The sequence below is a fragment of the Natator depressus genome, chromosome 10 (genome assembly GCF_965152275.1).
Source record: "Natator depressus isolate rNatDep1 chromosome 10, rNatDep2.hap1, whole genome shotgun sequence".
In the NCBI taxonomy this organism is placed as follows: domain Eukaryota; kingdom Metazoa; phylum Chordata; order Testudines; family Cheloniidae; genus Natator; species Natator depressus.
In genome coordinates, this window is record NC_134243.1 from 23,402,620 (window position 1) to 23,418,802 (window position 16,183).

The window sequence follows — 16,183 nt, forward strand, 5'->3', positions numbered from 1 at the left end:
CTACAGCTCACAAGCCTAGGCAAGTGGTCTGGGTGAGGTGGATGGACTGCACATGGCACTTGGAATGCCAAGGGTTAAAGTCCCCTTAGGCAGCCAGAGGGGCACTGCTGCCAGCTAATGTGGTGGTCAGCACTCCTCCTAGACCCACTTCTGCCGCCTAATTTGCCAGGAGTAGGTGCCTGAGCACAATAAAGCCAGAGTGCAGCATAAACACAGCTGGGAGTTAGTGTGTTGGGAGACCGAGGCAGATGCCCTTCCTTGTGTGCTCCCATAAATTGCAGGAAGTTCAATTATTCAATATTTTGACACTGTCCAAGGCAGACTTACAAAAGGTGTTTTCTGCTGCCTCCTCCCACATAACTGCAGCCAGGGTTTACACACTCAGGGTATGGCTACACTGTGGGCGGGGGTGGGGTGGGGGTGGAGGGGCAGGGTAATTTCTGGCTCGGGTAGATGTACCTGCACGAACTGTCAGCCTACACTGCTATTTTTAGCTCTCTAACTCAATCAAAGCTAGAGAAGGCATGTCTTCCTGAGCCAGATATTACATCCCTGACTGCAGTGTAGACATAATCTCAGAAGGAAATCTTTTTAACAACACTGGAGACAAAGGCAGTTTGCACAATTCCTATTTCCTCCCACACAAACCACCTAGGCAACCACAACCGCTGAGCCAAGATTGCCTCCGAGTAGTCAAACAATGGCTAGTAAGAAACTGGAAAATTGGCTTATTTCTGATTTAAAAGATTTGCATAACGTTAAATTAAAGAAGGCTCAAGGGGATTTGCTTGCTGCTGCAGTGTGTCTTACCGCACAGCAGAAAACTTGGGGTTGGGGGGAGGAAAGCTTGATACTTCATCCTAGTAGCACTAGGATAGCATGGCAGCAAACCCCCCCCCCCACAAATATGTACTCTGCTTGGGTGATGGTGGGGGGCTCCCCCAGAGCAGAGGATTCAAAGTTAAGATGAAGGGGGAAAGTTAATGTTTGACTGAATCTGCAGACAGTCTGTTTGGGACACTGATTACCACATCATCAATATCAATATCAAGCTTTTTCTAGTCCTCACAGCTTCAAAAAGAGTTCACTCAAAGGAAAGCTGGGATTCTGATCTCTTTGTGCTCCAGAAGCTGGGTCCCTAGGCAGGTGCTGTAGACCCACATCCCCATCTATGACCTAGGGTTTCCTTGCACACAATCCTTCATGACCTGCCTCCAAACACCCGCTCCATTTGCCTCCCCGTGAGCCCAACTTCATGCCCCCCATCTGTGTCCTGCCCCTCACAATGCTATACCCCCCCCCAAGAATACACCATTTTAGACCCCTGTTCTGCAACATTTCCCTTCAGTTTCCTGCCTCCCAATACCTGCCCTCAATGTATGGCGCAGTCTAGCACCTGCTGCAGCAAAGCCTCAAGTCAGAATGAGATCGTTTTTATTTTACATATAAGCTTCTTATTTCAATTACACAGAGCAATACTGACAACTGAACAGGCCTGACAGAGTGCTGGGTAACAGCAACCCTACCAGCACCCCAAGAAGAACTGGATAATGATCCCTGCAACTGATTTTAATCATAATGCTAGAGACACATTAACAGGACTAGTGCTAAAAAAAGAGCTACCAGAAAAGGACAATAAAGCCACCTAAAGAACCACTGGCAAGACTGGGGAAAAAAGATAAATTCATTAATTGAACAAGTTAAAAGTTTTAAGAGTCTGAGTGAACCCATTTAATATATTGTTAGACTAATCAAGAAGATTGGACCTTCACAAATTTTAAGGTCAGAAGGGGGCATTATGATGATCTAGTGTTACCTCCTGGATAACACAGGCCATCGGAATTTCAACCAGTGCATTGAACCCAATAACTTGGGGCTGAATGATAGCCTATGTTTTAGAAAGACATTCGGTCCTGATTCAAAGACTCCAAGTGATGGAGGATTTACCACGTCCCTTACTAATCTGTCATTTGATGTTAATAAAATGAGAGGGCATGATTACATAGAGGTGACAAGGCAGTGTTCTCTTCAAAAAGTAAGTTGACGCTTCTCAGAAGACCTAGAGTTTGCTTTCCCCATGCACTGCTCTGTGGATGTAAGCAGACTGGAGTCAGTAGGTGAAGGAAAGTGCTTCCATGGCAGATGAGACAAGTTAGTAAAATGAAAGAAAAGGGTGAAGCCATTTTGAGGACAGAGAAAAAGACCTGGACTTTCAGCTGTCACAGACTAGTTTATGAAATGTGATGACCATGTAACAATTCATAGCAAACAAGTACTGATGCAATGAACGAAACACCTCTCCTAGAACTCGAGGGTAATACCCACTATCCTTCCCTGTGCTTGTTACAGACATGCTGCTGCCTGTCATGAACATCTATGTTAAACAGAAGAGACATTGCACACCATTTAGAGGATTAGGACTGCTGCCAGCATGAAACTTAAAAAAACCATAGAGACTGCTAATGAGTAATTGTGCTATCTTATGCCATTAATCGGCAAACAAGAACCTTAGGCCCTCCGTGCAGGACAGGATCAAAAAACGGATATGAAAACATGAAAAAAGCAGAAAAGGAAATTGTCTGAAAAAAAGAGACTGGCACAAATTCAAACTAAAACTTCAATTAGTTAGCTATACAGATTAACCCCTTCACTGCTGATACTTTAAGTGTTGCCTTGTCATAAGCCATTAACATTTAGTGGAAGTCAACGCTAAAGCTGGGTAAGCTATTTGTTAACAGTTTATCTAATGCACTGATTTCTTTCTAAACAAATTTTGGGCAATCAGATCATGATTTTTACCTTTGCTATTGAAAACCTAATAGTTTAATATATTTGAGCCACAGATTATTTGCACATTGTTCAGGGAAATTATTAATCATTTGGAATTTGCCATTCAAACTTTGACTGATCACTTCAATTGTATGAATTGTGCTTTTAGCTGATGCTTGCATGAAGGCAAGAAGGCCAATGGCATTTTGGGATGTATAAGTAGGGGCATTGCCAGAAGACCGAGGGACGTGATCGTTCCCCTCTATTCGACATTGGTGAGGCCTCATCTGGAGTACTGTGTCCAGTTTGGGGCCGCACACTACAAAAAGGATGTGGAAATATTGGAAAGAGTCCAGCAGAGGGCAACAAAAATGATGAGGGGAAAACATGACTTATGAGGAGAGGCTGAGGGAACTGGGATTGTTTAGTCTGCGGAAGAGAAGAATGAGGGGGGATTTGATAGCTGCTTTCAACTACCTGAAAGGGGGTTCCAAAGAGGATGGAACTAGACTGTTCTCAGTGGTACCAGATGACAGAACGAGGAGTAATGGTCTCAAGTTGCAGTGGGGGAGGTTTAGGTTGGATGTTAGGAAAAACTTTTTCACTAGGAGGGTGGTGAAGCACTGGAATGCGTTACCTAAGGAGGTGGTGGAATCTCCTTCCTTAGAATTTTTTAAGGTCAGGCTTGACAAAGCCCTGGCTGGGATGATTTAGTTGGGGATTGGTCCTGCTTTGAGCAGGCGGTTTGACTAGATGACCTCCTGAGGTCCCTTCCAACCCTGCTATTATATGATTCTATGAAGCAAGCTTTGCTTGTAGAAATGTTTGATACTCAAACAATGCAGGGTGAGAAGGTGATCCAAGTCAAAGCAAGATTCATAGACATGTGTAGGCACCCCATACACAATACTGACCAGGCTCCAGTACAGATGTTAACTGCACTTGCTGATCCTCAGTCTGGCTGCACTGTACCTAGAATGTTTCTGAGCCATCAACACTCACAAGTTATATACTGAACACTTAAGACATCAAGAAGTCTCTTTCTGTCATCTCCTTTCCATTGTAGGTCATGTAGGTTTTGAGATGAGATTGCTTAGCTAGCAACCCATAACAAAGGGAGCACTGGAAGGAGGCATATTGCCATCCCATTCTGATGGCCTGCTGCAACCTATGCATTATTAGATGGCTTTTGTAACTCCAGAGGAAGCGGACTCGGTGTGGCTGAGGTTGAGGACTGCTCTGTATCCTGTCACATTCTCCCTTAGGAGGATGTCCATGGGGATGTAATTTACACTTCATCCTTCTTTAGGAACCTCCATGCAAGGAACTTTGTGCTTTACGACGAGGCTAGTATCACCACCACCAATACTGTGAGGTAGGAATTGCTACTAGCTTCATCTTGGTTAAACTCAGGCAGAGACATGAAGTTATTCCTCCCCCCACCCCTGCAATGTGTTACTTAGAGTCACTGTGTCATCTGGGAATAGAATTCTGGCTCCTCTACATTCTTATTGTTCGAAGTTTTCTTGTTGCCAGGAGATTAATACAGCAACACTGTGAAAGTTTTAGCAGGCGCAGTAAAAGACACCTTATACCACCGAGAAAGCCCAGCCTCTTGGCAGCAGCCTGCATTGGCCCTTGAAGACAGAACCTGGCAGAACCGCAGTCCTCCAGTCACACCTACTAAAAACACAAGGTTTAATTCCCACAAGCCACATCCTTAGAAATTGCCTGTAAAGAAGCCTTCCTGGAACTGCTACTTTTACTTTCAAAATTAATTTTTCCCAAAAATTCTGTAACATTTCCTAGTGCCCTCTTATCCGCACCCCCCAAAATTTACAAGAAACGTTCTAGCAAGTTTTTCATCTGGCAAAAATCACTAACCACAAAGCTAGAGGCATGATTAAATCCAGGAGCTCCCCATAGGCAAATGCAGCTTCACCTGCTATTCTCTACCAACTTTTCAAGCAGTATCCACAAGGATACATACAGCGAAGAGTCTAGCCTTTCCGCAAAACCTAGATGCACCACCCTCTGTCAGGGCAACAGCATTGATCTAAGGAGTCAAGGAGAAACTGACCTGCAGAAACTGTCCAGTTCCTGTTTGCTCACTCTGTGCTTCTTTCCCACGGGCAGAATCCAGAGTTGCTGCCATTAGCTGGTGCTTGTGCAGAATGAAAGTAAGTGGAAGAGAAGAATCTTTGTGGGCAAATAAATAATAGCAGAAGGAAGGAGGCTGGAGTTAAATCAATGTGGGGAATCCCAGAGAGAAAAGCAAGAGGAAGTCCCCTTCTAGCACAGATCACAGCATGAAAACCTCTGACCAACACCCGCAATATATTCTCTCCTCCCTTATTCTCTTCCATTCCTCTCCAAAAAAAGAACATGGGACGGGGAAAGCCTGTAACATATCAATCCTACAAACACAGATTTATAAGTTACAGTAGGCGGAAGTGACCCCTGATGGGCCAAATAAACTTTTCTTAACCAGTTTCCCAAGAAGTCAGAGCCCAGTTACAATCCTATTCAATTCAACTCTGTCCCAAAGTTGCATTGTTTCAAACAGTGAATCAATAAGAATAAATTAAGCAGCACGGGGAGCCTCCTTACCTTGCATCTCACCAAATGGTGACAACGTCAAACAAAAGTGAAAGTATTTTAAAAACCAGGCATGCTGCCAGTCTGTTTAGATTCACTCCCCAGCACAAGCGTCTCCTGCTAACAGCCCAGAAACATGTACAAGTATTATATTATGTATGAATCATGCATGCTATATGATAGCTGTAGTATTTAGAATTTGTATTATCTAAACAGTCACCTGTTGGAATATGATGTAATTACATCAAGGGATATTAAGAGGAAAGAAAACGAAGTAAGAGAGGATACAGCTGTGGGTAGGAGGAAGGGCAGTGTAGATACCAATCTAATTGGTTATACTGGCTGTAAAATGACCGTGCCTAATAGGGTACAGAATGTGAGTGAGGCCAAACAGCAAAAATTAAGATGTTTGTACACCAATGCAAGGAGCCTACGTAACAAAATGGAGGAACTAGAGCTACTGGTGCAGGAAGTGAAACCAGATATTATAGGGATAACAGAAACATGGTGGAATAGTAGTCATGACTGGACTACAGGTATTGAAGGGTATGTGCTGTTTTGGAAAGACCGAAATAAAGGTAAAGGTGGTGGAGTAGCATTGTATATCAATGATGAGGTAGAATGTAAAGAAATAAGAAGCGATGAAATGGATAAGACAGAGTCCGTCTGGGCAAAAATTACATTGGGGAAGAAAACTATTAGAGCCTCCCCTGGGATAGTGCTTGGGGTGTGCTATAGACCGCCGGGAACTAATTTGGATATGGATAGAGCCCTTTTTAATGTTTTTAATAAAGTAAATACTAATGGAAACTGTGTGATCATGGGAGACTTTAACTTCTCAGATATAGACTGGAGGACGAGTGCTAGTAATAATATAGGGCTCAGATTTTCCTAGATGCGATAGCTGATGGATTCCTTCATCAAGTAGCTGCTGAACAGACTAGAGGGGATGCCATTTTAGATTTGGTTTTGGTGAGTAGTGAGGACCTCATAGAAGAAATGGTTGTAGGGGATAATCTTGGCTCAAGTGATCATGAGCTAATTCAGTTTAAACTGAACGGAAGGATTAACAAAAATAAATCTGCAACTGGGTTTTTGATTTCAAAAGGGCTGACTTTCAAAAATTAAGGAAATTAGTTAGGGAAGTGGATTGGACTGAAGAATTTATGGATCTAAAGGTAGAGGAGGCCTGGGATTATTTTAAATCAAAGCTGCAGAAGCTATCGGAAGCCTGCATCCCAAGAAAGGTGGAAAAGTTCATAGGCAGGAGTTGTAGACCAAGCTGGATGAGCAAGTATCTCAGAGAGGTGATTAAGAAAAAGCAGAAAGCATACAGGGAGTGGAAGAAGGGAGGAATCAGCAAGGAAAGCTACCTTATTGAGGTCAGAATATGTAGGGATAAAGTGAGACAGGCTAAAAGTCAAGTAGAGTTGGACCTTGCAAAGGGAATTAAAACCAATAGTAAAAGGTTCTATAGCCATATAACTAAGAAGAAAACAAAGAAACTAGAAGTGGGACCGCTAAGCACTGAGGATTGAGTGGAGGTCAAGGATAATCTAGGCATGGCCCAATATCTAAACAAATACTTTGCCTCAGTCTTTAATAAGACTAAAGAGGATCTTAGGATAATGGTAGCATGACAAATGGGAATGAGGATATGGAGGTAGACAGTACCATATTTGAGGTAGAAGCGAAACTCAAACAGCTTAATGGGACTAAATCGGGGGGCCCAGATAATCTTCATCCAAGAATATTAAAGGAATTGGCACATGAAATTGCAAGCCCATTAGCAAGAATTTTTAATGAATCTGTAAACTCAGGGGTTGTACCGTATGATTGGAGAATTGCTAACATAGTTCCTATTTTTAAGAAAGGGAAAAAAAGTGATCCGGGTAATTATAGGCCTGTTATTTTGACATCTGTAGTATGCAAGGTCTTGGAAAAATTTTTGAAGGAGAAGGTAGTTAAGGACATTGAAGTCATTGGTAAATGGGACAAAATACAACATGGTTTTACAAAAGGTAGATCGTGCCAAACCAACCTGATCTCCTTCTTTGAGAAAGTAACAGATTTTTTAGACAAAGGGAACGCAGTGGATCTAATTTACCTAGATTTCAGTAAGGCATTTGATATCGTGCCACATGGGGAATTATTAGTTAAATTGGATAAGATGGGGATCAATAGGAAAATTGAAAGGTGGATAAGGAATTGGTTAAAGGGGAGACTACAGCAGGTCCTACTGAAAGGTGAAATGTCAGGCTGGAGGGAGATTACCAGTGGAGTTCCTCAAGGATCGGTTTTGGGACCAATCTTATTTAATCTTTTTATTACTGAGCTCGGCACAAAAAGTGGGAGTGTGCTAATAAAGTTTGCAGATGATACAAAGCTGGGAGGTATTGCCAATTTAGAGAAGGACTGGGATATCCTACAGGAGGATCTGGATGACCTTGTAAACTGGAGTAATAGTAATAGGATGAAATTTAATAGTGAGAAGTGTAATGTCATGCATTTAGGGATTAATAACAAGAATTTTAGTTATAAGCTAGGGACGCATCAATTAGAAGTAACGGAGGAGGAGAAGGACCTTGGAGTATTGGTTGATCATAGGATGACTATGAGCCGCCAATGTGATATGGCCGTGAAAAAAGCTAATGCGGTCTTGGGATGCATCAGGAGAGGTATTTCCAGTAGGGATAAGGAGGTTTTAGTACCGTTATACAAGGCACTGGTGAGACCTCACCTGGAATATTGTGTGCAGTTCTGGTCTCCCATGTTTAAGAAGGATGAATTCAAACTGGAACAGGTACAGAGAAGGGCTACTAGGATGATCCGAGGAATGGAAAACTTGTCTTATGAAAGGAGACTCAAGGAGCTTGGCTTGTTTAGCCTAACTAAAAGAAGGTTGAGGGGAGATGTGATTGCTCTCTATAAATATATCAGAGGGATAAATACCGGAGAGGGAGAGGAATTATTTAAGCTCAGTACCAATGTGGACACAAGAACAAATGGATATAAACTGGCCACCAGGAAATGTAGACTAGAAATTAGACAAAGGTTTCTAACCATCAGAGGAGTGAAGTTTTGGAATAACCTTCCAAGAGAAGTAGTGGGGGCAAAAGATCTATCTGGCTTTAAGATTAAACTTGATAAGTTTATGGAGGAGATGGTATGATGGGATAACATGGTTTTGGTAATTAAATATTCATGGTAAATAGCCCCAATGGCCTGTGATGGGATATTAGATGGGGTGGGATCCGAGTTACCCAGAAAAAAATTTTCTGTAGTATCTGGCTGGTGAATCTTGCCCATATGCTCAGGGTTTAGCTGATTGCCATATTTGGGGTCGGGAAGGAATTTTCCTCCAGGGCAGATTGGAAGAGGCCCTGGAGGTTTTTCGCCTTCCTCTGTAGCATGGGGCATGGGTCACTTGCTGGAGGATTCTCTGCTCCTTGAAGTCTTTAAACTACGATTTGAGGACTTCAATAGCACAGATATAGGTGTGAGGTTTTTTGCAGGAGTGGTGGGTGAAATTCTGTGGACTGCGTTGTGCAAGAGGTCAGACTAGATGATCATAATGGTCCCTTCTGACCTAAATATCTATGAATCTATGAAACTACTTGTATCTACTGGATTTCAGGCTCATCACAGCCACTGGAAGGCAAAAATACACAACAATCAGGTTTGAGGGACACAGTCTTGAAATCTAGTTAAAGGTGGTTTCAGGACCTACAACAGCCCCATGGTACCTCTGTGGTGCTGCGTGATTTTTGCAATTGTGTTTTCCTATTTCCTTAATTGTTTTGTTTCCTGTTCTGTGTGAAAGACCCACCCAGATGGGAAACTGACAATCCTTAAAAGTACCAGTGCATAATTTTTTTCTCCATCTAATGTTACAATACTAGAATAGAATCTGGAACATGTAAATTTTCAGGGAGTAATGTCATTTTTAAGATGACTATATTCCTTTATTGATTTGAATTTATGCTCCCAAACTGGTAAGTACAGTAAATTTTAGATTCCCAGGGCAGGCCAACTAGATACATCAGGGAGGAAGGCTTACCGCACCACACAGAATATTAAAAGCAGAGAGATGGGGCCAGCCTTGGATTTGCAGCACCAGTTCCCCTGCCCTCAGCATCTCCTTTACCATCCATGCAGCTGCGGGGTCTGACAGCCTTTCCTTCACTTGACCAGTCAGCTGCCCCTTTCAGGCACCCAACCCTAGCAGCTCCCCCACTTGAAACTAAAGCCAACCCAGAGCAGCTTTCAGGGTAACCAGGACTCCTACTTCCAGTGAGTCCCAGCCCCAGGGCAGTTTGGTGAGCCCATATCGTATTGCCCTGTAACAGTTGTGTCAGCTGCTGTGGATCTCAACCAGATGCCTAGAAGTATCTCCCACTTTCCAATCAAACTAAGCCTTTTTTTCCGGCTCTCTGAGCACAGATGTGTTAGACACAGACGTAACAGGATGATCTGCCCCTTTAAGGGCCTGGGGCAGCCATGTTTGAGTATCAGATTTGCCCCTTCTCAGCAGGGTGTTTTCTATACAGGACTGAGATACCGCAGTTGTAGAGAAGCCACAGGAAGCAAGTGGACTCCTGCAGAAGTCCCTGGAGCAGAGGGAAAGGCTGCTGGGGGTCCCTGCAGCCTACTTTGGTTGCCAGTTTTGTATTCGAATTAATAAACCAGGCCCTTAGGCAAGGGCTTGAAAAACTCTGGGCGCAGTGTGACAAGCTAGGGATAGGGGACAGGCCAGCAGCTTCCTACATGCTTCTGCTCTACCCAGCTTTGGAAGGAGATAAACATCCCAGTGCAACCATACTCTGCTGCTGCTACAACTTCCCCAAATACAGCTATTTTATATTTTATAGCTATGCCTGTGTGGATGGGAGATAAAGAGAGAAGTCCCTTACACAGGAAACCACAGAAAAGGGAACTGCTGGGCAGACACTAGAAATTGAGAGAAAAACATTATTACAAGGGCTAACTGAGAACAAAAGCGCATAATAATCAAACAGCATGGCAATGAACTGCTCAAGCTAATGGTAATTGATTGCTGTTTGCAGGCCCTATGCCCTATTTTGATACAAAGCAGTATGCACTCAGAAATGCAGAAGGGAGTTGCTGAGATCAGATTAATGGTCTACCAGTCTGGGGATGGTTTTATGATTAAGGCACTGAGCTGGTAATCAGGAGATTGTGACAGAGCTGGGAACTGAATTCCAAACTTCCGAAGTAACCTTAGGCAAGTTGCTCATCATCTGTGCCTCAATTCTTCCATTTGTAAAATGGGGATAATGCAACCATACCTCACAGATGTGGAAGAGGATAAATCTGTTAGCACTAGAGGCGCTTGGATTCAATGGTGATGGGTATTCCCAAGATCTAGAAAGATCCTATGTCCAACAGTGGCCAGCACCAGGCACTTCAGAGGAAGGAGTCAGACCTCCATAGTGGTCAGTTACATGATGACATGTCCATGGGGAAGTCTGTTCCACAAACAGTGTTTGTGCGGGGCAGGGGGGCAAGGGTTGACTTACATCCTGAAAAAGAAAGGGTGCTCCCCCTTATAAGTTTATCCTGACAAGTGTAAATGCAGATATTTTTCTCCTTAAGAAATGATCTTTTCTTTAAATCCTACTAAGCTCTTTCCCCTAATGTCTGGTCAGTGAATTCCACAGGGTAATTTATATTAAAAAAAATTCCTTTTATCACTCTGAAATTTGTTACCTTTCAGTTTCAATAAGTGTCCCCTTTTACTTTCATTATGAAATAAACAGGGAACGCTCAATAGAAAAATGTCAAAAACAATATAGTGTCAGTTAGGTCAACTCCTATTCATCTCCTGTTTAACAGTCCTAATCTTTTAAATCTGGCAGGGAATTCCTTCCATGTCTAATAATTTTTTCCCCTTCTCTTCTGTGCCCTTATCCTCTTTTAATCAATGTGTAAACTCAGGGATTGTACCGTATGACCGGAGAATTGCTAACATAGTTCCTATTTTTAAGAAAGGTAAAAAAAACAATCCGGGTAACTACAGGCCTGTTAGTTTGACATCTGTTTTATGCAAGGTCTTGGAAAAAATTTTGGAGTGAAGTTCTGGAACAGCCTTCCAAGGGAAGCAGTGGGGGCAAAAGACATATCTGGCTTCAAGACAAAGTTTGATAAGTTTATGGAGGAGATGATATGATGGGATAGCCTAATTTTGGCAATTAATTGATCTTAGACTACTAGCAGTAGATATGCCCAATGGCCTATGATGGGATGTTAGATGGGGTGGGATCTGAGTTACTACAGAGAATTCTTTCCTGGGTGTCTGGCTGGTGAGTCTTGCCCACATGCTCAGGGTTTAGCTGATTGCCATATTTGGGGTCGGGAAGGAATTTTCCCCCAGGGCAGATTGGCAGAGGCCCTGGGGGTTTTTCGCTTTCCTCTGCAGCGTGGGGCACAGATCACTTGCTGGAGGATTCTCTGCACCTTGAAGTCTTTAAACCATGATTTGAGGACTTCGATAGCTCAGACATAAGTTAGGGGTTTGTTACAGGTGGGTGAGATTCCGTGGCCTGCGTTGTGCAGGAGGTCAGACTAGACGATCATAATGGTCCCTTCTGACCTTAAAGTCTATGATTCTTTGATTGATCCTTTTACTCCCCTGGTAAATTAGTGGGCCCATAACTTTCTATTTCAGACATGCTCCTAAAACACTTCTCTAACTAGGTTTTGTGAATTCTGTTCTTAACTCTCCTAGTCTATCTTACATCTGACCTGCCATTGTTTCCGCACGTATTCTATTGGCTTCGCTTGTGCTGGCTGCCCACTTTGGAAATTATTATTATTTTGGCTTAAATAGACTAGGATTTTGTTTTTTTAACCAAAACTAGGATGCAGATCTGCACCCCAATTTTGGTAAAACAGTGACAGTAATGAATGGTGTAGCTGTACCTCACGGGTTAAATTAGAGCTCTGGAAGGCAGAGCTAAGGCTACAAAGAAGACCACCCAGCTATCAAAAGATTATTTTTTCAGCCCCAAAGGACTGGATGTCAAGATTCAGATCCCCCATGAGAACTACTGTAGGTGCTGCTGCCTCTGGCTGGAAGACAGAACTCCTTAATTTGGAAGATGTGGAGTTTAGATTTAGTGCATAAAAGCTGAGCTTTATTTAAAATACTAGCTAATGCATCTAGAGGTTTACTTGGTCCTGCCTCAGCAAAGGGGGCTGGACATGAGGATTTCTTGAGGTCCCTTCCAACCCTACATTTCTATAATTCTATACAGAAAATTGAAACTTTTTCTCAGGAGGCCATATGGGACAGACATTAAGCTATTTGTTCTAGAATATATATGCACCGGCTATGATAGTACACTCATTCAGGAAAAAGAAAGTTGTGAAATGCTATCAATGAGGTTGTCAATAAAGCAAGAGTCAGAACAAACATGGGGAGATTGCCTGACATTTTCAGAAGTCGAGAAGCTGCAAAGTTTTCTTGTCCAGCAGCTTCAAGTGCCATTATTTCGGCAGGAGAATTGGGGGCCAGTTATAGGATCTTTGCTAGAAAATTGTTTGGGGAATGAAGTGTGCAGACCCATTAATTAAAGTGCTAAAAAACAGAAACCCAAATGGCTAACCTTCATATACCTTTTCCTTTCATTTAGTGTAGGCACTTTACATTTCAAGTGTGAATCCTCTGCATTCAGTCTGATTGTGTGTATAAGTACATATTTAAGAATTTCCTATTAGGAACCTAATATTTCCTTTCTCATGAACAATCTGTAAAATAATAATTCTGTCAGAGTAAAGGGATTGGCTCTTTCTTCTTGAGGACTGCAGCTCCTCCGGGTAATTTGTTCTCAGCTGGTACTTTTATCCCATCCTCAGAAATGGTATCCAAAATGATGCCCTGCTGAGGCAATGATTTACCCAGCTATACTCCGCATGGATGAAGGTGCTTTCAGCAGTGGTAGCACTGATTCCATCAAATACTTTGTTTGTTCCTTTTATGTTCTCTCATAGTTGATATTTCTACTACAAACTGAATTTGTCTTTCCCCTTTGTATACATTTGAAGTTTGCCAGGATGCTATTATTCTTTATTCCTTACACCAGGCTTATCTAGTTTTAGTACAGTAGGGACCACTGGTGAGGAGAATGAGCACCTGAGCAACTTCTATCTACCATCTTACAGCACACCACCCCTGTGATGGGTCAACCTTGAAAGTCACATTAGTTAACTTTCCCAAATCCACTGGGTCTCTTTGTTTTGTCTCCCCCTGCTGCTCACTGACGATGGCTTTGTCTACACTACCGCTTTTGTCAGTAAAGCATTTGTCAGTCAGGGGTGTGGAAAAAAAACACACCCCGACCGACATAAGTTTCTCCAGCAAAAGTGCTGGTGTGGAAAGTGCTATGTCACTCCCCTGGTGACATAGCTAACGCCACTCGTTTCGGGTGGCTTAATTACGCTGTCAGGAGAGCTCTCTCCCACCGGCAAAGAGCAGTTACATAGGAAACCTAACAGAGGCTCAGCTGTGGCAGTACAGCTGTGCCGCTGTAAGGTCCATAGTGTAGACATAGCCGAATTGATGAAGTTTTTGACTCTAGCCCCATGGGTGCTTATGCACTCCTCTCCTCCCCCAGTTGTGGTCGCATCAGTCCCTGGAGAAGGTTATTAGGTTTGCCCCTAACAGGCATCCTGGTTCTGCAGTAAAGAACCTAGAAACTTACAGGAGATGGAGCTTGCACCATGTGCCCAAGGCACCATGGACCACCACAGCAAATGCTCCTGAATCTGTGTACCAGTTTGACAAGTATGGCCCTAATCATAGTCTCCAATATCTTCTTTCTATTCCCATTGCACACTTTCTCTGATCCTGCAAAGGAGCACAAATGAGAAGTTTTCAATAGGTCTGATTATAAAAATTGTTATCTGCTTAGCTACCCTAGGGAGTGTTTATTTTAAAAACTCAAATTATTGTCACATGGCATTTTGGTCTCTCTCCCACGTCCTACATCTATTATGTTACTATGCACATCTACATCACTGTACCAAATCAAACAGCCATACAGTAAATATTTTAAAGGGAAGAAATATTGAAAATTATTGTTTAATAAATGTAAAATAAAAAGCAAACTTACCAGTTATACCCCTGTTCAGAGATGACTCATTATCTGTGATGTCTTGTGGCATCTTACGGTACAGTTTTAAACAACGGAGAGGAACTAAGGTGTTCAAACACAAGTCCCATTTTTCCACAAGCGTTAGAGATATCTTCCTTGCTAGGTCTTCTCTGTCTTTTTCCTGGAGTAAGGTCTGATGGTATTCCTTGGATATAACATCTTTCTCCAGCATGCAGCTGAGCAATGCATGGACATCAGACGTTGTGGCACTGGAGAGAATTTCCCTGACTTCAGGCAGGATCTCTTTGAAAAGATTCATAACAGCAGCCTAAAGAGTTTTAAAGAGATTTCAGCCAAAATCTCAACTGGTTAAATAAAAAAAATCCACTCAGTCAGCATCAAAAAAAGATGAAGTGAAATTTTTTTTAACACAATAGTTTGGTTTGTGTCATTGTTGAGGTGTTTCCTCATTCAATGAAAGTTATGATTCAAGTTTCCAACAAACAACTTCTTGATGTGGTCACACAAAACTCACTGCAACCATTGTTTCCAAAACACATTCCAAAATAGGCAGTTTTAAAGGCCACATTATGTTCAGTAGTTAAGGAGAGGTATTAACATGGGACTACCTGACCATAAGGGAGTTGGATCCTTTGCCCAACTAGAAATTGTGCGACAGCTGGCTATAGGCATATGTTGTGCCCATTAGTGATGCACTCCAAGACTGTTTCTCAGCCTAACCTTCCTTTCAAAGCAGAACAAATGTAGAGCTTTGGGAGAGTTGGCTCCACCTAGGAGAGGTCTGAAATTTGGGCATATGCTGACTCCAGTGTAACTCACTGCAGTCTCATGCTCAGCCAGGGTGACTGGGAATTTGGGACAGCATTCAGGAGCACTGAAGAGTTATAAAGTTACAGAGAGTTATAAAGAGTTTTAAAGCATTCATTTTTACTTCCATAACAATATGCTCACCTTACCACACACCACACACAGAGTTACCAGACACCAAAGCTTGAGAGATCATACAGAAATCTAAGGATGTTGGAAGCCATTACCCTCCTATCAGTAGCCTCTTTAGCACAGCCCCATCTTCTAACTTACCCATAGGTACAAGTAGGAGCATTTTGATATGTGGTCTGTTCTTAGGCAATTATATCTAATAGGAGAAATCACCTAGAGGAAATCCTGACCCTATTAAAGTCAGTGACAAAACTCCCATCAACTTCAATGGGGACAGGATTTCACTCTGTGTTGCTTCAAGAAAACATGTTGGCAAATTAGCACAGATAGGCATCTAGATGGATTAAGGTATTGCGCAGGCTACGTCTCTAATACATGGAGGGGAAAGTAAGGTAATTACTCAGCTTAAGTAAGGGGGTAGAATCAGGCCCTGTATTTGCCAGGAGAATACAAAAATAAAAACCATGCTCCCAGTCAGACATAAAAAAGTTACCTATAAATTCAAGAGGAGCCAAAATCATAACTTAAAACCAAACTCCTTTCCCTCCCTACCAAAGTTAAAGGAGCTGATTTGGACCCTCCAATCCAAAACATTCTCCAGCAGTGTCAATTCTTTTAGATACTCCGGTTCAAACAGGAATTATTTCAAGGCAGTTCTATGGTCTGTGTTATACAGATGGTCAGACTAGATGATCTTGGAATCTACAGATGAAATATTCCCAGATGGTAGCCCCATCAAA

General features: G+C 42.5%; 1 protein-coding gene across 1 annotated transcript in view; it reads right to left on the minus strand.

Annotated features, from left to right (window-relative positions):
* The window catches only part of CIITA (class II major histocompatibility complex transactivator), a 68,151-nt gene extending 53,349 nt beyond the window's left edge, over positions 1-14,802 (minus strand). Inside the window, exon 1 of the mRNA XM_074964640.1 lies at positions 14,502-14,802. Coding sequence (XP_074820741.1) covers positions 14,502-14,802 — 301 coding nt within the window. The remainder of the gene's footprint in view (positions 1-14,501) is intronic.
* Positions 14,803-16,183: the final 1,381 nt, after the last annotated feature.